This window comes from Neolamprologus multifasciatus, chromosome 16, assembly GCF_963576455.1.
Source record: "Neolamprologus multifasciatus chromosome 16, fNeoMul1.2, whole genome shotgun sequence".
In the NCBI taxonomy this organism is placed as follows: Eukaryota; Metazoa; Chordata; class Actinopteri; order Cichliformes; family Cichlidae; genus Neolamprologus; species Neolamprologus multifasciatus.
The window spans coordinates 11,885,515-11,911,164 of record NC_140454.1 but is presented as its reverse complement, the minus strand read 5'-3'; the positions used below and the strand labels follow the sequence as shown (position 1 = coordinate 11,911,164).

The window sequence follows — 25,650 nt, the reverse complement described above, 5'->3', positions numbered from 1 at the left end:
ATAGTAAAAACTTCTATGATTTACTCATGAAAGTGGCCACTTTCTCATTACTTTCATATATTGTTTTAGTAAGTATCCAAAACATACAAGTTTCATTATATAATTTTTCAAGGGATCTTATATCTGTTTTCACTCTTGTATGCTTTTCATACAAGTTTCACACAAGACAGATACAAACTTTATAAGATTTATATATATCTTTTCCATGTGGGTTCAGCAGGTCAGACTGAGCTTTCTGCATGTACACTCCCAAAATCTTGAAATAACTGCACACTTTTAACCAATAATAATAATAATAATAATAATAATAATAATAATAATAATAATAATAATAATAATAATAATAATTTTTAAAAAAGATTTCATTGCATCCCATATTAAAGAATAAAATACATGTAGATTAAATAAAATAATGGCATGATTGACCACTGATTGCCTAGCTTTAGTTTCTTATTGTGAGATCTTTTCTTGTAGTAACAGTGCACAGTACAGCAGTGGTTGTCTTTGTCTGGTTCTCTACCTGCTGCAGGTTCTGGTTCAAGTGACTCTTCAGTCTACAGCAAATCTCCAGAACATGCAGACATGCAGCACATAATCTTGGATAGACCTTGGGATGACATCTTTCTTACTAGACATTGTGCTTTCAATTTCTTATGCAATCCAGGAATAGGGAACTGTACATTTGAAAATGAGTGGGTTTTCCAGAATGTTGAAAAATAAAGACTTAACATTTAGACCAGTTACACTTCTTTTAGAGAGTGTATACTGGCAACTTGCTTATAAAAGCTAATAATGTGTTAAAAATGACAGAAATCACTCTCACACTGTTGATGCATAAACAGATGCTTTCTGTCATAAAGGAACCATCTTCACAACAAATGTAAGAAGACGACAGACTCACAGACATAAAGAGATCAAGTATCCATCAGATCATCTCCAAGCCTTGACCAGTGACAGGTTGCTATGGCGCTGCTGAAATGTTACCATGGTAAACAATCCCTGTGTCATCAAGGAGTAGTGTTGAGTTTCTGACTGAGCACTTAAGACTGGACTGCTGCATGTTGTTTACAAACAGACTCCATCTCCAGCTTTCAAACATCATTTTTCCTGTCTGCGTATGTTCTCAGTCATCCAGGTCATCGTAAACCTAAGGAAATCCAAATCTTTCCATCCTTAGATCATTTTTAATTAGTTCACAGCTTCATTACCTACACAAGTTTTCTGTGAAGCATTTAACATGCAGTCATTAGATCAGCCTCAGTCTGTATCAGTTTCTCTAGTGTGAAAATGTGCTACTTTACACTTTTTTTTTTAAATCACTGCAAGTTGAAACATTTTGCAATTAAGGGGGTTTTAATTATAAATGATAGTCACAGTGGACAGTGCGGGCTGACAGAGGTTATAGGAAAAGGGAGGAAGGGTATCAATATCAAACTATTAGTGACATGGTGCTCAGAGCATTTGCACCCGTGGAGTGTGCAGCTCAAACGCTCACATATCTGGTTGTCCACCACGATGACATGCTTCACTAGTTCAAGATTTTGGATTTGAGGAGGAACAATCTAGACAACACCTTTCTAAAAGAGTGTAAGGAAAGCCACCTCAGATGGTAAACACTCATCCTCCTGGGAGTCCCGGGAGCTCTTATATATAAATAAAAGGCGATGGAAAATACAGTGCATGGGTAGCAGTTTCCTGAATTTAATAAAACACAACTATACTCCATTTCTAGAGGTAAAACCTTGCATTTTGATGTTGTCCTTTTGACCATATGACAACTTACAGTACCACTGGACTAACAACACCCATTTTACTCTGATACTGTGACCCTGAGGTTTCTGTAACCAAGCAGCAACCGCAAGACAAAAGATCTGGGAGGGGTCGCTGTGGCACCTGGTGACCTATGAACGCTCACTTCAGTTGTCCTGCGATTTCCACCGGCCTGTCAGTCTGTTGTGGTGTTAAACAACTGCGGTCAGTCGATCCTGCAGACTGACTGTGAGTATGGAATTGGAGTCTATACAGCAGCAGTTCTCGCCTTTTGTCACTGACTACCATTCACTTTCTGAACAGCATTCTGCAGCTGCTTCACACAGCAAACAACAAAAAATGAGGTTCCAGAAACAGGAAGTGTCTGCGCTGTGCTCACCATTGTGCAGATGACTGTTCAGACCCGAAGGTTAAGAAGTGGTGCCGGCTGCGGCTGCGGCGGGACTGCCCGCTCGGTGACGCCATGATTCGCACAACAATACGCTTTTCACACTGACCTCTGGCTGGAAAATAGGCTTAATGTCCGCACAGTGGCAGAGCTACTGACTGTGTTTACCTTTCACACACACACAGGCACACAGACTCCTCTGCTGCGGTGTGTAAAGTCACAAAAGCCGTCACAGCTTGATGTGCAGTGTGACCACTTGAGCTGACACACGACCTGCGGGCCATTCATGTCTGTGAGTGTGAGTGCGAGGCCATAAGACAAAGACTTGAAGAAGTTGTGACTTTGCTGCAGGGCCTCATGGGTAATCTGGTTTGATAGACAGACAGATGGACAGACAGACAGGTGACCAGCGATAACATGTCAGACTGATGCTATGGTGATAAAAGGACAGTAATGTGTGTGTGACCCCTGACCTCTTCATTTATGGATAGCTTGTAATGTCTCTGTTGCAGTTGGCGTGGTTGGACAAATAGAGAAGAACTGAAATGTAAAATGTGTCCATGTGAGTTAAATCCACACAACAAGCACTTCAACATTTCTATTGTGTGTTAACTGTCAGCCACGCACCGCCCACTACAGTGCACCTGGGAATCAGCGTCTGGGAACGTCCGACTGCAGCAACATCCAGAGCTTTAGCAGCAGGTGGTTGGGCAATGAAGAGGTTATTCTTCTGAAAACTTTATGCTCTATAGAAAAAATATACTGATGTCTAAAGAAACTAAACAACTGTGACATCTTCTGCACTTTATTTGATACTTGAGACTGAGTCAGAGACATAAGATTGTTTTTTGGGGGGTTTTCCTAGCATGGTGCAGAAGAACTGAACTCAAGGCTCGGACGTCAAATACATTGCACACCACTGGTTGAACTTGAACACCAACAACAGGCCAGCCCCTAAATAAGCTGCAATAAAGCTATTGCAGCTGCAGATTCAGAAATATTGCTGAAAACCTGAAACTAGAAAAAAGTCATGTCTCCATGCTTTCAGCCTTGCAGTGTATGTTGTCTAAAGTTCCAAGCCTCAGAGATATTTCTTATGCACTAAATATGAAGTGGTTGTATACACACGTGTTCATGCAGACAGTAACTAATCTCTCCTGCAGACAACATGATTTAACTGCTGACAGCACTTTACTGAGTACTGCTAAATGTGTGTGTGTGTGTGTGTGTGTAATCCTTTGTCTTTGTTCCTGTGGATTAGCAGATTAGTTCTCTGGTCTGATGTAACTGTGACTCACCTCATTAAACTGAGTGATGAACAGATAGAAAACAATGAAATTTTAATCTGAGCGGCTAGCACTGCATCATCATGCATATCATCTGCAGAAGTACAAAACACAAAGGTGTGCGTTTTAAATCCTGGTATATCTTGGGCAGCTGCAGTGCTGACTGACCATGTTGGCTTAGAAAAATATCAGCACAGATTTCAGCTCAGTTTTGTTCCAAATAACATAAGGATATACATTATATATACATTATATGATATACATTAAAGCCCCTGAACTATAATAATGGCAGGGTGTCAGCACATCTAAGCAGAACAACCAGTAAAAAAAACACTGCAACCTTTCCACAGACTGTAGAAAAAACTGCTTTATCAATCTAAACAGTTTATGGTCCAGACTAACTTGCAAGCCAAAGTTTTATTGCAATCACTTGCAGTAAACCACATGTTTAATTACTATGTTTAGTATTTTAGTTAAGTGTGTTAGCATGCTAACATTTGCTAATTAGCAAAACAGATTGTATATAAAAGCTTTTGTAGCTTTTGGACTTGACAATTGTAGGCAACGCACAAGTGTTTTAACCCTGGATACCCCCAAGCAAGGGACAAATCCCATGGTTGCAGAAACACCTTAAGTTATACAGAAGTTTCTGGGAGGGGGGGGGGGGGAGCTCTGTTTCCATGATCTGCAACCTCTGTGAACACTGATGATTTTACGAGCTAGTTTCAAGTCTTATTCAATAAAACATTGATTTTGTAAATTATGATCCCCATCATTATCAGAAAGGAGCACGAAGCACGGTTTGATTTCAAAGTCAGACACCCTACAAAGTCAACGTCTAGTTTTAAAAAGCTAAGATCATGAACACAATCTTAGCTTGAAGCTAAGCTTGAAGCGTTACAATGGGACTTCACTGAATGAGCACTCAACACAAAGAACAGCTAAGGCTGATGACAGTTTTTTAGATATTATTACAAATTAAAATTCTGGCCTAATGAAAAATGTATTCTAATTCAATCTTCCAGCAATTCAAACATTTCCAACACTTTCCTACTTGATTTTTCTTTTTCAGCTTTTCCAAACAGAACATTCTTGTTAATGAAAGTGAACATCAAAAACAAGACTTTATGACTCCAAAATCAACTATTTGCTATGGTAGCATCTCATCAGCAAAAATACCAAATAATCAGAGCCCAGAATACAGTCCAGCATCAGAATTTTGTTATGCTACAAAGAGTGTTGCCTTTTATTTACAGTTGTGGGTGTGGCAATTTTTAGGATACCTTACTGACAACATTTGTACAAAAACATGTAGAAATACAGATATTGTATGTCTAGTAAGAATCCATGTATTTATTTGTTCATTTAACAGTTGTATTAGTATGATGTAAATAAAAATATCAGTTTAAATTTGTAAAGTGTGAATTTAATGACAAACTCCATTTAAATAAGTCTCCATTCATCAAACCATCTAATGGACAGATGCTAAGCATGCTAGTTATAACAGTATTACTCAGCAGTGTGTGTGTACAGTATAATCATCTTAGAGTATGACACTCACTGAAGCACTGACTCACGTTTCTCCTGTTTCAGCTCTTATGTAACACAAACTGACAGTCTCATTTTCAGTGAGTCCATCACAGTTGGATGTTCAATGTGGGCCCAAGGAACCTCCAAACTGGGTCTCATCCATTAGCTTGGTCACATTTACATTCCACTGTTTTGTCCATAGCAATTTCACAGCATCTGGGTGTTACTTTCAACATTTTGACAGGATAACAACAGAAACCCTGAACCCCAAATGGTTAATGGCTGACCAGCTCCACCATCTAAGACAAACATGCTGAATACTGACAAAAATACTTTAAACTCCTGGTTTGCTTTTGTGTGCTTGCTGCTTGAACTGCATGACAGTCTGAATGTCTGTGTTACCTGTGAGCAGCTCCTTCAGGGTGTTGTACCAGGTGTGCGTGTGTTCTGAGGAGGCATTGTGGAGGTGCAGCGTGTCCTCCTTCAGCCTTCTCCCTTTCCTCCTACACCAGAAGAGAGCCACACCAAGCACGGGTCCCCCTGACTCCTGGCCCGCAGCTCGCCTCCGCTTCACCTTCACTGCAAATATGTCTTGCAGAAGCACCTCACCTGACTGTGGGACACCAGTCTCACCTGCAGAGAAAAAGGTAGTTAACAAACAGCACTTGAACACAGCACACTGTTTAATGAACAAGGTACATGGTGGACATCTGAGAGGTTTGGGTACGTTTTTGAAAGGGACCAGGCTAACAGTTTCCCTCTGCTTCCAGTCTCTGTGCTAAGCCAAGCTAAAAACATCCTTGACCAGTGTGAACAGATGAAATGCTGAGATTTACCCATAATGTCAAAATGCTGAGATTTTTTCTTTTCATAAACATTAAGACTAAAGTCTTATTAAATAAAACATTCAAATCCACTGCGAAAAAGTAAGTGTATAAAAGGATACTACCATTAACAACAAACTCTGTGATTAATTTGTCTGATTGATGTTTTACTGTATGTTTCAATTGTTTTGAATAGTCAATCAAATGTGAACGCTGCACATTGGTGCTGTCAGCAGAATGTAAAGTACAGCATCAACAAGTACAATCGTGAAACAATTCTGAAACCTGATTGGCCAGCATCATATTAATCTTCTAATCCTCTGAGGATAATATTAGCATAGCTCAGACAGTCCATTCAGAGTTACATAACATATGTACTCAGACACAAAGAAAATACTTTGTGTCTGAGTGAGCTTGTGCATGGCTCGTTTGCAGATGACAGTAGTGCAAGCACTTTGGAGTGGTTTTTTTGTTTTTGTTTTTTTGCAAGGAGCTTATGACTTAAATGTAAATCTCCTTTACAGTATGTAAACTTATAAACAAACTTATGGAAACTTTTGCTTTCACACCAAATTAAACTGGTTGGTTTCAGTTTAAAAAATGTGAGAATTTGCCAATTTGCCTGGATTCTGATTTATCAGATAAGAGATGAGGAGATAAGGAACACCTTTTTCATGATCGATTCAGCCCTCCTTTTATACTTAATGTTAAAAGAAGATGTGATCACCTTCATCCTATGATAAAATATTTCTATCCTGATATAAGTGGTCACTTCCAGGACTACTAGCCTACATCTATGCAGCCGCATACTCAAACAACAAACATGCAAACTGTGACACGTGTGTTCTAGTACCTCTCTATCAGAAAAGTCTGTTGGATCAGACAACACGAGCCAGCATTCGCTCCTTACATGCATCAGTGAGCCTTGGCCGGCAATGACCCTGTCGCTGGTTCACCACTGTTCCTTCCTTTTGTGTGAACAAAATCCTCACTTGCTACCCAATATATTCCATCCACAATGAAGAGATAATCAGTGTCTTTCACTTCACCTGTCAGTGGTCATAATATTAGGACTGGTCATGTATACACCTGCGTTAAACACCACCACCATCATCAAAACAGCAAATGGGGAATTAACTTTTAAAGGATTGTGTTCCCTCACTTCAGCAGAGATGAGATACAGTGTCACAGTGCAGTAAAGCTGCTCTGGCAACACCTCACTAAAACATCTTTCTTCTTCCACAAAAGTAGAACTCAAGCACATCCAGAAGTTTATTTTTTTCAGAACTTATAGCAGGAATTTTAATAACCTCTCAACAACTGCACACTTGTTGATGAGAATTTATTGTCTATACTGATATTTAATTCAAAATAACAAACTTTTTAAATGAAATAAGAACAATCGACACGTCCAAGACAAAATCCAATATTTACAGTACCAATTTTGTCAGTTACTAAGGCTAGTTTTCTTAAAATTAAGCATCATTTAAATTTTCAAAAGTCGTCACATCAGAGAAGATTTATAGACATTTTATCAGCCTGAATTATAAAAATTTACTTGAAGACCTTTGTAATAATTCACAGAGTGAGTCTGTTAGACAGAGGGCGTGATGTTGACCTTCACCAGAATTTCACTAAAATAAAATCAGCTCAAGCTGTTAATGGTATCTAGATTGCTTACAGACAGACAGACAGACAAACACAACCAATGACATACTCCCTCCCTTTGGGGGGAGAATAATGAAAATGGCCATATAGATGTGCTTTAGAGACAAATGCATGGCACAGCTGGTAGATGTGCATAAACAAAAACAAACTCCACTTTAATCACCAGAAACATTCAGATCTACAGAGATATTTTCAAAAAAAGAATATTTTTATCCTTCCAGATTTAAAACCTATAATGGTGCACTTAACCCTGGAGAACCCATGGGGTCAGATCCGACCCCATTGGTTTACTAGGGAACCCATGGGGTCAAATTTGACTCCATGGGTTCTCCAGGGTTAAACTGTGGATTACTTTATGATGAATAACAGTTTGGCCAGTATTAATTTAATACTGTTATAATCTAACAATAGCAAAACAGGGGCCTCTTGGCATCTCATTTAATTTGAACTCAAACAGGTTAAGGAACATGATGGAAAATGTGCAACCCTATAACAAACCCAGAGTAGGAAAATCAATTCTGTGCTCAAAGAGACAAAAAGAGATATTAACCTGATGCAAAGCACCTGTACAGTACAGTGTAAACAGCTCATAAAGCTTATAAACGATAGCTGATTAACCCCCTTCTCTATGAAATACCTCCTGCTGTTAGCAAACACCAAATATGCCCACGCCACCCTCCCCTGTTCCCCAGAGAGACCAGCATCCATATGTCAGGGTCACCGTGTGTAACAACAGTCTGTCTGGTTGTTGTTGCTGAGTCTTCATTCATTGTGTCCAATTAATATTATTTGCGTTTAAAGTATTTGTCTTCTGAGTCAAATGAGAGGTTAAAGGTGAGGAATCAAAACCATTTTTATCATTTGTGCAAATTTATGCATTTTAAATTTGAGAAAAAACACAAGTGGATTTTGAAAACAGAAAAGTAAGTCAAGGCAAATTACTTTATTATCGTAAATTGTTTCCAAGTGGCTTTAACATATTAGCAAGCACCCTCTATCCTCTTTTTAAAAACATAGTCTAACTTTAAAATACATACAGAAGTAGTCAGTAATTTTTAAAGTGATCTTGAGCAACAGGCTTTCTGAAGGTCTTTCAAAGTTTTTCTTTGGACATTGGCTGCTTTTTCACTCATTTTCAGTTGAGTTCTTGTCTACAACCATCTGTAAAACACAGTGGAGGCTCTGTCATTATTTGTGTCAGTCAATAGTGTTGGAGATTGTGTCTCAATTGATTAATTATCAACACAGAAAAGTACCATCAGATTTTGTTCCACCATGCAATATGACCTGGAAGGCATGTGATTGGAAACGGTTTCAATTTTCAGCATGACAATGATCCCAAGCATACTGCCAACGCAGTAAAAGCATACCTGGATAGAAAAACATACAGCAGAACACTGTCAGGGGTAGGAAGATGATTTTCCATCTAACCCGATAAAGATGACTCTGATCTGAGCTGACAGGACCTACAGAGTCACTGTGAACACACACGCACACATTGGTTCATTCCCAGATGGAGATGAGATTCCCATCAGGTCCTCACATCCTGCTGTGCTAACACACACACACACACACACGCACACACACACACACAACACACACACACACACACACACACACACACACACACACACACACACACAGACGCAGATATATTTATATAAAAATTATGTGCCATTAGTCATGTAATTATTCCTTTTACTTTTAATTTTAATAACCATTTATCCACTCACTTCCCAGAGGATTCTATCATTTGATTCTTAAAATAATTTTAAATAGGGAAAAATGAATTGTTAGCACCTGTGCTTGGCCCAGACACACACATACAAACACTCTCAGTGGCAGTTCAGTCTCATGGTGACCAGGCCATGTGGTAACTGTGGGGAGTTATGGATCGGAGTCATGCTTCCATCACTTCAGAGAACATTACACTGACTTACATTCATTTCCTGGAGTCCTACACTATACATTACTCCACCATCGAATATGATAATCCTAAACAGATACAATCTTCTTTCTTCTGGTCAACTGACATTTCAGTATCATGGGAAGAGTTAAAGTGTTTTTCCAGTCAAATTACAACAAATTTTAAACAAGTTTTCCACCAATTTTAAGAAGTGGAAATTAATGTGCATTTTTACCACTGTTTTTGCCACATTTTTACTACTGTTGGGTGTACTGGGATAAGCAGGGAGTTTCTTTGATTGCTCAGTCAGAAGCAATTTGACCTTTGCAAAAAAAAAAAGTGAGTACAATGAGGCGACATGATTAAAAGATTGCATTTGTTTCTGGAAGTGTCTACAAAATCAGATTGCAATACTCTACACATGTCTCGTGTTAACTTCTAACATTTTTGTCTCCCCTGTGGTAAATTGTGCTTCATGATTTCAAAAAGTTTGTTTTCACTGTCACGTTTTGATTCAACTTTTCTAATTCTAACAACAGCCTATCAAGCTTAACCGTGCTGCTGTTGTTCAGCCACGGGTTTCCTCTTTCTGGTGCAAAGTGGGCCAAAAACAAACAAGAGAGACGGGACTTGCGACAGAAAAGCCGATCAGCTGATCATTGATCAGTTTCATGATTGAAGTAGCAGCAGGAGAGGGAGGGGGAGAGAAGAGGCAGTCCCTCCATATATCGGTTGTTAAGCTTAACGTGGGAATGCTTTACAAACATTCAGAGATGAACTTACACACTTGCTTTACTTCTCTCCGGGTTGGTAGCGAGGCTCCAAACGCTCAATCAGACCACCGACAGGTCTCGCACGCCACAGCCGCTCTATCACGTGATGCATACTGCTCTGACGTGCTAAGGTTATGAGCTGAGTTACGCCATGTCGCAAGTTTTGTGAGGTGCTTTTGTGATACTTAATGGATCGGATTACATTTTTTATTTCTCTCCGATATCCGATCCAGTAATTTAGGTCAGTATCAGAGTGATACCGATACGTGATATCGGATCGGTCCATCTCTAATATTATCTGGATAATATTCAAATTAGTTTTTAGTTTTTCATTATTTTTGTTATTTGCTGGACAGGCTCTAAATTCTACCAATACACACATTACATCTGACATCAGGTCAAACACAAGTCATCCCATTATTGGGCCACATTCACAAACAGTGGGAACACATAAATCTGTGCTTAAACTGCGTGTATCATCATATCACTGTGCAGATTTATTTAAAACCAGATACTGTTCTTTTCCTGCAAACAAATGGAGACCTAGATAATATAATAATTGGTAATATTAATAATTATGATGTTATAAAAGGCTATTATTTACAGTTTTCCAATACAAAGACAGAAAAAGTTCAAAGAAGAGTTAAATCAATAATAATAAAGTATAAGTAATATTGACTGAACGTACTACGCTTATCACTGTAAAGACAAAACAAAACAATAGCGATCATCACTCTGTTTAAAATAAAAACCACATCCATCATTTGGACACTATTGTTTCAGTTTCTTCATGTGAATATTTTTTTGTTTTTCTTGCTTTAGCAGCACAGGATTCACTCCAGCGAATACTTCACTGCTTACGACATGAAACACAACTTGAGGTAAACATGTTTCTAATATTACAAAAATTGGGTGTTTGGCAGTATAATGATTCCCAATAGTGCATTGATTTCTTGTGTGCTAACTGCATTTTGGGCTTTAAATTCTTCAGCACAGCTGCAAGTTCCTGCTTTGACACAACACAACTGTCTGATCGCTCAGATCTCACCTCCCTGACACACGGAGAGACAGAAAGGATGGATTTATGTGTAGAAACAAACAATAACAGCTGATCCATTTATATAGAAATATCTAATCAACACACACACAGCATGCTGACAGGCTGACTATGTGTGTGTGTGTTTGTACGTGTGTGTGTGTTAATCTCCTCACACTGAGAGACTCTAATAACCCCCCACGGGCTGAACCAACTGCTCTCTACTACTGCCAACACACACACACACACACACACACACACACACACACACACACACACACACACACACACACACACACACACAGTGCTGGCTTAATGACATTAGCTTGGATGAAATACAGCAAAACAGATTGGCTTCAACAACACACACACATTTAAATTGCACCTTCATCCTGCTTCACTAACCAGTTCTGTTTGAACGGTTTTCAACCAAAAATCTCACAGCAAAATGATACCACCATATTACACAAGAATAAAGCAGAGTCGTTTAAGCTTTAAAGCCATCACAGGGCTGGCTTTTGGTTTTGCATACTGGAGATGTAGCTGAGATATGGAGCGCTGATGCCTGGATGTATAGATGGTAGATATAAGGACAGGTGAAGATGGAGGGAAAAAGGGTAAAGAGGGAAGAGATCTTCTACTAAGTCAAGTGTTGAGGTGCATTTAATTTATTTAGCTATGCAAGCTGAAGGTTAAAGACAGCATGATTACTAGAGTGGGTAGCGTGCATACCCCAGAGTCAAAAATGCCCTCAGTAAATGAGTCCTTCATTCGACTCTGAGCCTGTGAGCTTGCTGCATTTCATTCCTCTACTCCCTTTCCTGGATTTCCTCTTTTCTGCTACTGCTACTGTCTAAAAAAGTTCAAATGCACTCAAAACCTCAAGAATTAATGAACAAGAAGGACAACAAATCCAATCACTCTAGCCAGAGTCAAATGTGAATTAACAAGTGATGTGTAAAGCCCAGTGAAAGTTATTTGAAGACACAGAACTCTTAAAGACGAACTGCATTCACAATAAATAAATAAATAAAACCCCATTTCATCATTAAAGGTGAGATAAAGATGGTTAATCATCTCTACAATTAAGCAGCCAGGACGATGACGCTACCTCATATAGGTGTGAATATCAATTCTTGCCCTATTAGTCTGATATACTTCATCTCATAATCAATCATAATCTTCTAATTATGGCTGTCAATTCCTAATAGCTAAAGTGCTATAGTTAATTTACTTAAGTGTAAATAAATACAAGCTAAAAATGTCTCCTGTTACAGGACATGATGTATAATTATGATCTTTTATCTTCATTATACCATATATTAAATAACGTCTCCAGTTTCTCATTGGGAAATGCAGTGTCCTTCCATTTATTTTAATATATCAGAAGATTTTTAACCCAGTTCAGAATCAGAACAAAGAGCCTACTACAACTATTGGGCCGAAAAAGGATCACAGGAGACAGAATTAAACAGAATAAAATGTAAACATTTTAAAAAATGTTTTTTGGTATTTTTTCTTTTTTTGTTTGTTTTCTGACCCACATGTAAGCTAAAACATAAACGGCTAAAACAGGGGTAAGATACACAAAAAACACATCTGATGATTTTACACAGGCTTGTCCAGACAGCAGATTTCAGTCTGGCAAACTGTATTGGATTTATCAGTGTCCTGATAAGCTGTAGTCATAGTCCACAGTCAACTACAAGAGCCAATTTCACACTGAAAAAAAAAAAAAACCGAAATTCTGAAAAGATGAAGCTTTAGTCTGTTAGCATGGCATGTTACTTTTTCCTCCAAATTAAATATAAACCGCACACTGCAGCATTAGGGAGAGTACCCGGGGGAAAGGGGGATTTAATTGTGTCACAATGGAACTGTGTGTGCGTGCGTGTATGTGCGCGCACATACATGTGATGTCAAGTTTCAGGTGGTCTCAACACAAGATAACTTCTCCATTACAACACCAGCTGTTTCTAGATACAGAGAGAAAAACACCCACAGTCTGTCTGACACCAGCACGTCTACTCAACACCATGACAACCCATCACCATGGACACTGACCTGTGGGGTTCTCCGGGATGATAGGCGTCCAGGTCAGTTTGGTTCGGGTGAGCAGGACGTCGTGACTCTTCTTGCCCAGTTTGAAGATCCCGTGCAGCACAATGCACTCACTGACACGGACACACAATAAACACACACAGTTTACTTTGTCCAATAGGAAGTCATAGATATCAACCATGTCAATAAATATATATAACAAATGTTTATAATTGGCAAAGTGAAGAAAAAGTTGATTCATCATTTTACTGCTTAGTCTGTTAGGCTTTAAAATGTCAGAAAATAAATGGAAATGAGTGAAAATGGTGAATACAAGAGTTTACGATAGCCCAGGTAAAGGTTTCTATGGCCAACAACTCAAAATGAGGTTGTCCAAAAAAAAAAAAAAAAGTTGATTCCCAGACTATAATTGATACCAAAAATTACTATTGGATTAGACACTTTTGCAACACTATTGATACCAACATTGTCATCTTTGGCTCCTCCAGCTGACACACAACTTCATCCAACTGTCCATCCATCCATCACACAGCCTATCCCCTAGCTGAAGTTCACAACACTGAACAACACTTTGGGGAGTTTAAAGGTCAGTAAGGCTCCCGTTTCAACAAAATTTAGGTACTGAACAGTTATCGTAAACGTTAACCTGGCACACACACACACATCACTGTTAGTTAGTTTCATCAGCAGTTACCTGACCACAAACCCAACCTCAGGGGGTCTCAAGCAAGTGCACTCCAAACACGATGTCATGCCAAAAGATGATTACCAACGTCTGACAATTTGTATATGTTTTCTATGTCTAATAACCTTGTTTATACAGTATATCGGTAAATAGGCTGTGTAAACAGGATTTATGAAGAGGTTTTATATAACACTATAATGATTATTGCAGATGTATCTCTGTATGTCTGATCGTACCTTCCCTTTCTCCTCTTAGACAAGTAACAAAACTTGATGAAACTTTGCATACACATTGCCTCAGGCACCATGAGTGACAACATCTGTCTAGCGTTTACAAATGTTTTATATAAATCCCACAATTTTAGATATTTGTACATTTCGCTGTTCAACTGAGCACTGAATGTAATGTCAGAGTACAATGGTGTGTCACAATATAATATATCATACAATAATGATCCTAGCATATGTAAGTATGCTTGTATGCTTCCTGTCTCCTGCATGTAGCACGGGGGTTTACTAGTTAATTTTTTTTTTTAGATACCTGTTTTGCACTTTGCCAAAAACTGACTGCAGCTTTTGCTTGAAACAGAAATGTTCTTTCTGGACTCAAAATGATTTTATATCATTCAAGACAGAAATATTTGATAAATTATAACAAGTGTTCAACAAGTTTTTTACAGCAGTTACAGAAAATCATTTTTTGGCAAAAACTGGCAACTGCTTGCTAGCAGATGATCACTTTTTGGCATGACATCGGTCCCAAGCCTGGATAGTCAGGAGAGCTGTGTCAGGACCAAATCAAACATGCGGACCTATCTGCTGTGGCAACCTCTGTAAAATGAGCAGCCGAAGGTACTTTTATCCGATAGCCACATTAGCCATTATTAGCTAGCTGCTACCACTATTATCATTAAGGTAGCAGCTAGCCGCTATGGCTAATCGCAAAATGGTAACATTAATGTAGGAGCAGAAATGATCAGTCTTGACCATTTATAACTTTAAAAAGGATGGTCTTATTCTAACAGGATAATATTTGTGTCTAAAAACTGTTATGTTAGTCATAAAGTTTGAAGCTGAGAAAAGTATACATTGAGTTAGAAACAGTGGCAACCTATCGTACTAACAATTTCTTCAACAACCAAAATATGGAGCCAAATCACTAAAAACCCAGCACTACCGAAGAAAATATGTACATAACAGTACAGTGGTGTTTATATTTTTTTGCACTACAAGTACTGTTGTCACCGATATTATTGTTTGTATTTTTCTAACCTTTATTTTTAAAAATGCCTCTAAATGTTTTGTCTTTTTGTCTTGAAATTCAAGTATTGGGACAACTTTAGTATGAACACAGAGATATTAAGTATACAGACACAGACCTAAAATTCTCATATTTGACACAGAAAAATGTTTTTTGGGGGGCGGGGTTCCAAAAAGAATTACTACTGCTACAGATCTCTGAGCATGTTTCTGCTCAGATGTCTTGCTGCCCTTACAGGAACTAAACATCTGCCGTCCCAAATTCTGTTCATTTGAACTGCATGATAGCCAAGCAATCCTCCCTATGATACACCTTTTTCAATAATCATGGATAGAGTTTACTTGTATGTATTTAATTTGTCACGTAGAACCAGTCGCAAAGTATGAAGTATAAACCATACATTTGATGGACTTTTACCTGACGACACAACTTCCAGGGAATAAACTGGACGATGTATGAACAGAGTGTGAAGAGCTACTAGTGTCACTGCACTTTCTTTTTTTTTAGATGTGTCACTCACCTCTAATATAAAACATTTTTATGTTTAGCAAACATAACAGCACACTTCATATCATTTTACTCTACAAGTGTTTGTCACATGTCTGTATTTTTTTTGTTTATAATAAAGTTTTATGTGATCTGCCCCAGGAATACAGATGTTAATTAGCAGTTTTACTATAATCTGGCATGTTTAGATTTTTGTCCCTGTTAAATAAAAGAAAGAAAGACAGAAAAAAGTCAATTTCAATGCAATATTAATTCTGTAACTTTATTGTTAATACGTTCTAGATGCTTCCCCAGGAAATTGTGAATTGCACATCATTTTTGTAAATTCTGATGAATGCTCATCAACCTTTTCATCAACCTTATTTATACCTTTTCAGCATTATTTATTCTTTATTTCTGCAAATGACAACACAAACATCAGACAAGGTTCAGCATATAATGGAAGATAATGCAGTGTGACTCTCAGGCATTCTGTACTGCTTTAAAATAGCTTTTCTAATTTAATAACCTGCTGAGTGTATATACAGACAGGAGCTACTCTTTAGTCTTTCTTTGCGTTTGCTAATTTTATGTTATCTGTTTGAGGAAGTAACCTGATAAAATATGCTAACAAAGGGACTGATTATCAGACTTTCTCTGAAAAGTGCTCTGATATCAAACTTTCTCTCTAGCTCCTCTTTGAATCCTTAAACTAAATTGATTCAATAATGAATAAAAACTAAGAAAAAACAAATCTGTGGTGAAAACCAAAGATATGCACCAAGTACCAAGACGTTTTGAAAACAAGAATTAGTTTGGTATGAAGTTGTGAGCCAAACAATTATTATTTATGTTGACATACTTCATCTCCCTGAATGAAAATTAGAACATTCAAGCTGCTCATGAAACATAGTGGGAGTGTACCAATTGCTGTCCATCAGTCATAGCTTGCTAGCAGGATTAAAATGTGTCACTTTTATGAAACATGTACAGTGTGTTATATCACAGTATACATGATGCTTCACTTTTAAATTGGGCTTAAACCTCACAAAAACCCCATGGTCAAGATGGCTATTTGAAACAAGAGAGAGTGAAAGGAAGAGTTACATTGTACTAGTTTTATAGCTTAAATAAGAGGGGTTCGTAGCTAATTCAAGTTACTTATCTATATATTGCATGCAATTTCGCTTTTCTCCATAGACATTTTAATGTCATTTATTTTATTGAGCATAAACAGTTTAGAGTCTGTTCATAACCACAGTGCACAGTCATGTGCTTTGCAAGGTCAATTGTTTTTTATGTTTAATATGTATTATTTGGGTTGCGGGAAATAGTACCTCAATAATATGTCTAAACCGGAAGAGTAACAGTTGCACGTTGGCACAATGATTTATTTATTTATTGACTTTGTAAGGATTTAACTGCTTTTACTTTGAAAAGCTTTCTGAAGAGACTGGTTTTGACTACGAGAAGTCGGCTCTTTCTCTCCTCTGCCATGTCACTTTATTGTATGAACCGAGACATGTGTGGGTCCAAAACGTGGGTCTGTGTATAACGCGACCCTGGAGGAAACCCACAAGAACCACTCACCTCTGCACCTCCTGCTCAAACTCCACCTGCTCCTCTCTTTCCCGCTGCTCCTTCTTCTTTTTCCCACTCCGCTTCGTTTTCTTTTTCTTCTTCGTGCTCTCTCGCTGTTCTCTCTGCGGCAGCTCCTCGGGCTCCGACATATCTACTGTTTATTTACGCACAAGCAAATAAACAAACAAAAAAGACAAAAAACAAAACAAAAACTCAACCGTTATGAGTTTGATACCCTCTAATAAACACGTAGTAAGCTGATCACGGTGTATTTCCGGGTCTTGTCGCTATGGCAACAGGCAGCGGCTTTAGTTTAGCGGACTGGCACAGTTCGAGCACGCGGCAGATTCACTGGTGTGTAATCAACAAGCGCGCGCGCGCACCTGTGTGAGCTTCAAAACTCAGGTTTGTTTATTGCTGCATTTTAGCGTGAATGTCATTAGCAATCCAAATGTTTTAATTATATTTATAGAAGTCACTGGAGATAAAAATATAATTAACATTGCAGGCTAAACAGCAGAAAAATTATTTAAAAAAGGTAGACCTTACCTTTGACAAATTAAATAGCGTAAAGATATTTCAGGAGTTTGGTATTTTATGTTTCCATGTTGTTTTATTTTTCTATTTTTATTTTTCACTGTTTTTAAAACTGGGAATCAGTAAGCTAGCACTGTCGCAGGCTAGCTAGACTGATTAACAAGGTGCAATTGTAATGTACTACATGACAGTTAAGGAGGATTTAAACTTTTATTTTATGTAAAGTTAGCATTTTAATCTAATTGTGTTTTCACATCTATAGGTGTTTAATCTGTTCCAAAACAGGTGATACATCTGGCCAATAAGCCAACTAAACATTCTCATGTGTTTGTAGTTACAGACTTGGAGTTCACTTGGAAAAACACAGACATTCTAGCACCTCTAAAACTCACTAATTAGTATGTATATTAGCATATCTTGCTAATTTAATCTATACACAAACATAGATTTGCAGCTCATTTCTGACCACAATATGCTATGATAATATGACTTTCATGTATAATGGAACCAGTGGAAGTGATTCGTCTCTTAATAGACGCTTTCACTCTGTCATCTTCTCCAGTAACTAAAGACACAAATAAAAGCTGCGTTTAGATCCTCCCTCATACTGAGAGACAAATAGTATATTTAGCAAAAGCCAGTTAACAGCAAACAGAACATAAAGCATCAATACTTTTGATATGACTGCCTGCATTTTGATCCATCCATCCATCCATCCAATTAATTATAGTCAAGGCATGAGTCCCCTTATATGCTATAATAGACGGCCAATCAAAGAGGAAAGTGACTCTGGTATAAACACCATATTATGAGCCACAACACAAACATGTGTGTGTGTTGCTGACAGATGGCTGAGTTAAAGCTGCATTAATCAGTATTATGATCAGCCAACAGACTGAAACGCAAAACCACTATCACAAAGACTTGTGCTAATACTGTTAATTAATAATACTGATAATACAGCTGCTGCTGCTAAAGCGAAAGCTACCTTCTGAGTGTAATAACGCATTTGTAGTTTCACTGTGAGCAACTTACACAAGCAGCCGTCATTGAGATTTTTTCCAGAGCTCCATATTTGCCTTCACAGTGTCCCTTTACTGGAAGCATGGTTATTTTGAAGTGAGGTTTTCAGAGCTTCCAGATATTTAGGATCCATACCAATAATTACAGCCACTGTTTGGCTGTTGAAAAGAGCCTTTGCCACTTGTTTTTACCCTTTCTCTGATTTTCTACCTGCTTTTACATCGTCCTGTCTAATGAAAGTAAAAAAAAACAAACATATTTTTTACTTATATAATCTTTTCTTTGTGGTTTAAATTCTGGAGTTCTGACCAGGATTTATTCATGCTTTAGTTGAAGTTTCTCTCATTATTATTTCATTTATTCCACCAACAGGAAGGCTAAATGGTGGGATATGGCCACCATATTGTCCCTGTTGACTTACACACACACACACACACACACACACGCACCAATACTCAGCAGGACAGCAGTGTGTGGAGGGGGGCTCTCATGCATAAACAAGATCATTTTCATAAATTAAAATCTTGCTTGCAGAACGAACATCTGTGCCCTTCACACACACGCACACACACACACACACACACACAAACACACACACAGAGAGATAGAGAGAGACTGTAATCTGAGTTTTGTCCTTTATTTGGCGTGATAATGTCATTAGCATGATTTCCTCTGGAAGGAGATATGAATTTCTCCCTTGTGTGTTTAGTGTTGTGCAAGGAGCCTAAACACAGCCGTCACATGCAAAATTTGTGACGTTATTATGACATCAGATCTTGTGGGAATACTCGCATAGCTGCGAGCAGCCAATTTCTTCCTCTTCAGGTTAAGCACTCATTACATTGCATTAAAAAAAACACCTAACCTCAGTTTAAACCCCTTAAACAGCAACCTTATAAGAACTCAGATTTCGGGATGTTGATTTGGTTTCCAAAATTTAATCTTCAGTATTTTTGTCTAGACCAGGGTTGGGCAATTCCAGGCCTCGAGGGCCGGTGTCCTGCAGGTTTTAGATCTCACCTTGGCTCAACACACCTGAATCACATGATTAGTTCGTTACCAGGCCTCTGAAAACTTCAGGACACGTTGAGGAGCTAATTTAGCCATTTAAATCAGCTGTGTTGGTTCAAGGACACATCTAAAACCTGCAGGGACACCGGCCCTCGAGGCCTGGAGTTGCCCACCCCTGGTCTAGACCAAGGATGTCAAACTCTTTAAAAACGTGGGCCACTTCACATCAAAGTTGGTTGAACCAGCGAAACTACAGGAAACGTGTAACCTTACAGAGAAGGTTCTGGTTAGTCATTGCTCAGATAGTCCTGTAATTCCAAATTTTTAAATATAACGTTTTCAGTAATTTACAGAAGCCTTGTACTTTGATGTAGTATAGATACAATGGGGGATGGAAGTATTTGTCAATAGGAAAATGTGTATAACTTGTGAAAATACTGTTAAAAGTCCCAAAACTATGCACTTCTACACATTTTCTAAACCTGTCCAGTGGCCTGGGTTGTAGTCTTTTGCCTGATCTTATGTTTGGCACCCCTGGTCTAGACTTTCTGAAACTGAAGGGTGTTTCCAACAGAAAAGACTAAGAAAACAAAAGATTATTCACATTAATTAGGCTGAATAAATTCTTAAAAATACATCAATATATATATAGAATGATGTATTTCATTGAGGTATCTACCAACTAGCCACTTTTGTTAGGTATGTATTGCTAGTACTGTGTTTGACCCCCGTTTTATCTTCAGGACTGGCACAAATGTGTAAAAACAGTGTATACTTTATAAAGTAACCACTAAGTATTATATACTGCTCTAAAACAACAGCAGGACCAAAACTGGCATGTTATTTGTATGTAATGACATTGTGTTTATTTGTTTTGTTGTCTTTCTGCACATAATGAGAGTCTCTGAGACGGATCACATTGAATCCCTTTTAATAAAAGGTATTTATAAACATCTATCTTATAAAATATGAACAAGAGTCACATGAAATGTTAACAGAACACTACAGGAATGTTATAAAAAGCAAAAAGTAAAAATCACATAAACACTTCGGCTCATCACCGGCCCATCACCGGCCCAACGCTGCCTCACACACTGACCCAAAAATAGAGAAATCTTTATTCTTTCAACATTTGGAATTATTATACTGAGGGTCACTCAGATTTTTAACAAAATTGCATAGTTTACTCCAGATTATTGCTCATTGATTATTAATTATTTTTAAGTGATAATATGGATAATAACGAGACATTCAGAGAGCGTCTCCCGCAGGATGAAGTGCTACAAAGAAGGTTACATCAAGGTGACATCTTTGCGACGTCGCCGTTGTCAGGATGAGTCGCAGAGCCTGACGCAGACAGAAAGAAAAAAAGCAAGGACAGACAGAAAGACAGCTTTAAAACAATAGAAGTACACAAGACTGTCTTTCCATACAAAGGTCTCTCTGTCTTCATCAGTCTCTCAGTCCTTCGTCCTCTTCTTCCTCAGGAGTCATGGAAGATGGCGTTCAGCTGGGCGTTCATCAGCCGCTCGTGGTGTGAGTGTCCGTCAAAGCCCATCAGCCCGTCCACTTGTAGGTCACCACAGCGTGGGTTGGAACCCCCGCTGCCATAGATGGCAGGGTGTCCTCCAGCTCCCCCGCCTCCATAGTGCACACTGAAGGAGAAGCTCTTGTCGTAATCGGTGGCTGCGACGGCCTCGTGCTTGAAGGACGAGGAGAAGTTCCCGTTGATGCTGAGTGGTGGGCTGAGCGGCGGGTCAAACGCCGGGCCGTCCGACACGAGGACGCCATCAAAGAAGGGCTCCAGTGGGCCGTAGGGTTGACCTTTGACCTGGTGGAAGATGTGAGAGGGGTCCATGGTGCCATAGGGAGGGCTGGGCAGGCCGGCCGTAAGCCCGGGGCTCTGGTAGGGAAAATGTCCGGGGTAGGAACTGGCACCGACAGGGGGAAGGTGAGCCGGCAGATCTGGAGTCTGCTCTGGCAGGAACGTCCGAGGGTTAAGCTGCAGGCAGCCCGCCACCAGATTAGTGGTCGGCTGAGACAGACCTGACAATAGAAGGACAATGATTAGCCAATACTGATCAATACATACTGGTCATTATTTCTTTATAGTATTAAATAGTTAATAATTAGTGCTTGTCAATGCTTGTTAATGACTATAAACACAGTTTATTGGTATCAGTCTATTGTCACGAGGTTCATTTATACATGTTAATAAATATGAATACCTGCTATTAAATGTAATAGAAGCACTAGTTAACTAATCATCCATGCACTGTAATATTATTTTTTATTAAGTTGAATTTAAATATTATAACTGTATGCTGTAATAGCTGTTAATAAATGCCAGTACATATTAATTGATGCTATTTTTTGAGAATCTTAAAATTGTGACTAATTAACTAATTTTATTATTTTATGTAAAAAAAACACAGGCAAACAAAACGCAGAGATGTTATGCCAAAATGTAGTTCCATAATAACACCTACAAGGTTATTTTAAAAAAAGTCTAATTAGTACTGCTGCTTGCAGTCAAGTAATTTCTCTTTTTTTAAACACATACAGGGCTAGTTTAATAGACATAATCTTATACATGAAATCAGATGACCTCATCCCAGAAAAATCTGCATGCATCCACCAGTAAACTATGAATAAGTAGATGAACCAATGAGCTAAACCTCAAACCTCACTAAACACATTCACCCGAGACATTATACATTTATCTAACTAATTTCTTTATGATTTTCAGGAATTTTGTTATTTTGCATTACACGTATTGACGACTTCACCTCGTTGAACCACACTCATTCATTACAAAAACTACCTTCTCATGAGACATCATTAATTTTACCTGTGCTGCTCCTACTGTGACACTTATAAATATTTGTTGTAAAAAAAGCTGTATTACAGTCTCATCTATCAGCTAAACTGTCACACTAAAGAGTGTAAGGAGTACACATGCTCATTGTGCCCAATGGGAAAATGCTTCCTGGGTAAAAACCTTTGTTGTCTCTTTATGTTTCATAATCAGAGACCAGACTGGGTCAGCCTTCGGTCCAGTCCAGTGTAGTCTGTTATTGTCAGGTGGGATTTACCTTTGCAGAGTGCCTGGACGAAGCTCATGAGGTCAGGTGCCTTTCCAGAGCGCAGTATCTCGCTCAGGGCCCAGATGTAGTTCTTGGCGAGGCGCAGTGTCTCAATTTTTGATAGTTTCTGCGTTTTGGAGTAACAGGGGACGACTTTTCGCAGACTCTCCAGGGCATCGTTCAGGCCGTGCATGCGGTTTCTTTCCCGGGCATTAGCCTTCATCCGACGGACCTTAAACCTCCAAAATACATGAAGCAGATTCATTGTTAGCTGGGTTATCTTTCATTTCATCTGAAACATCTTATTAGTGTTCATTTTTATTCAGTAACCTTTTGCATAAGTTTGCAAACAATTGTATGTAGGTGTAAAACGTTGCATGTTGTCTCACATTGATTTTACTCTGTGTTCTGGTATTTTGCAAGCACTTACTGATCAAATGTACGTAACAATTTTCTGCTAATCAAAATCTGAACAAAAACATGTTTTCCAGAGAAGATTGTGGCAGATGGCTTTATTCAATATGAGCTCCAACACAGAGCCGCCTGTAGTGACAGGTTCAGTGAGGGACTTCATTAAACTGTGGGAGGAACCTGTGAAAATGACCCTCAGCACATTTCTTTGTTCCCCTTATTTATTTATGTATCCAGTTATGTTTCTATTTAATTTGTAAGCTATAAGTTGCTATTTCTTCAATGACTCAGCACACACACACAGAGCCTTTTGACATCAGCTGTGTGTGTGCTGAGGATGAGACTAAGTACATGCTAAAGCAATTATTGTGCATACAGTATGTATGTATGTGAGCCAAAACACTGACCTTCATTATAAAGCATAGATCTATCTATCGATCTCTATAAGTGTGATCATAAAAAAATGCAGAAAACTACAAAAAATAAAACTAGAATTTCAACCATCCTTTGAATATTTTATTCCTGTTATGCAGTTTTGTGTCTTTTTAATAGTTTAATCCAATGCAAGTGATTTCTACTGAATGGGTCCTGCTTTACAGAGGTTGAACCTTGTGAGATTTCCGCTAGTGCAACTTTGGATTTTTAATTTTTAACTTGAAAGTGTTGCTTTCACATGCAGGCCATTTACCATTTACCATTCACATCACACTGAGAGCAAGCAGAGGAAAAGAGAATCTACCTCTGCAGACGAGCCTTTGTCATCTTCTTCTTCTTGGGCCCTCGCCTTTTGGGTTTGCTCTCCCCGTCTTCTTCTTCTTCCTCTTCCTCCTCTTCATCCTCCTCCTCATCCTCCTCTAGATGATGGAGGCAGTCCTCCTCCTCCTCCCCTCCTCCACCTGTAACTTCTTCTGCACTCCTCTCTCTTTCTGCAGGGCTGCAGAGCTCCTGCTGCTCATCCGACTCCACTGACATCTGCTCCTCCAGCACAGACCTCGTCATGATGCTGATTTCTGATGGAAAACAATTTTAGCTGATATTAAAGAATAATAAAACACTCCTGAAAGTTTGCTGTCACACTTAAGCTTAACAGAACAGAGAACAATTAACAGTTTGGGATTTTAAGATTTAGTCCCTGACTTTAGAACATTTGGGTAGAATTTTATTTAGATGGTCTTTATTTAAATAAAACAGAACAAAGACGATTAAATTAAAGGAGCAATTGGACATTTTAATTTAGCCACTGAAAGACAGAAAGAAAGATCCTGTGTTGAACCGAATCCAATATTAAATATAAATGCCAAATATAAACATAAAATGTGCAGACAAAAGTACCATCTCTACACAAGAAAAAATAATGTAATAAAAGAAAATTGCGGTGTTAAGAATGGCTGCACAATTAGCTATAAGGTGTGTTTTCATATTTAGATATTAGAATCTGTCGGTAACACCCGCGCAAAGGATTGCAAACTGCCTCCAGAGAGACGCAATCACGTCTCTGTTCAGAATTATTTTGTTTAATGATTTAACAGAAAGCGTTTAAAATATATCGAAACTCTAAATAAATATATATATTAAAAAAAAAACATTTAAAGTATTTAACAAAGTGTGCGAAATGCGAAAGGCATTGTGTTACAGCTTATTGATAAAAAGTGTAGTTTTTTATAAGGCGAAGTTACAATAATAATAGTAATAAAATAATAATAATAAAACTTTCTTTCTGCTGACTGGTTCCGTTAGTTTAACAGACCGACAGACGGCTGCAGGTGAGCAGACATTCGGTACTAACACGAATATAAAATACAATCGAAACTAAACGGATTAATAATTAAATTACGTTTTTTATTTTAGGAAAAAGTGTGTAACAGATTGGTCAACAAACAGGATAAAAACTCAAATATATAATATATAAACCAAAAAAAAAAAAAGGAAAAAGGAAACTAATTTTAATTATTACAAAACAAAAATTACAGGCTTTTGCTTTTTTAAACTGTCCTTTCTAATTGTCTATACATTAGATGAGACGAAATAGGCTATTTTATTCATTGGTAAGTAAAGTGATCATTAACGTTCTAATAATTAATTTAAAAAATTTAAAAAAACAAATTAATCACAAATAAGAAACCATATTCATCATTCCCAAGGTCAGACAACGCCGAGACCCAGCAACCAGAGGAATTCGCATATTGATTATTATTCAGTTATGAACCTACCTGCTGTAATGAGCCGCTGTATGTCAGATCGCACGCATCCCGCGCGCTCTGTCTGCGTGTCCGTGCGTGATTGTGCGTGATCTGCTATGAGCTTTCTGAGGTGTGTGTGGGATGCTGC

The 25,650-nt window shown here is 38.3% G+C and overlaps 2 protein-coding genes across 2 annotated transcripts in view; both read right to left on the bottom strand.

Moving 5' to 3' along the window:
- The window catches only part of cerkl (CERK like autophagy regulator), a 33,231-nt gene extending 15,647 nt beyond the window's left edge, over positions 1–17,584 (bottom strand). The window contains exons 1-3 of the mRNA XM_085135678.1: positions 17,264–17,584; positions 13,246–13,355; positions 5,377–5,607 (exon numbers count right to left, since the gene is read on the bottom strand). Coding sequence (XP_084991804.1) covers positions 5,377–5,607; positions 13,246–13,355; positions 17,264–17,403 — 481 coding nt within the window. The 5' untranslated portion in view covers positions 17,404–17,584. The remainder of the gene's footprint in view (positions 1–5,376; positions 5,608–13,245; positions 13,356–17,263) is intronic.
- A 3,155-nt stretch (positions 17,585–20,739) lies between these two features.
- On the bottom strand, positions 20,740–25,650 carry neurod1 (neuronal differentiation 1). The gene is made up of 4 exons (XM_085135679.1): positions 25,533–25,650; positions 24,062–24,332; positions 22,921–23,150; positions 20,740–21,871 (listed from the first exon to the last, which is right to left on the bottom strand). The coding sequence occupies exons 2-4, from the start codon at positions 24,319–24,321 to the stop codon at positions 21,309–21,311; spliced, it is 1,053 nt and encodes a 350-aa protein (XP_084991805.1). The 5' UTR covers positions 24,322–24,332; positions 25,533–25,650; the 3' UTR covers positions 20,740–21,308.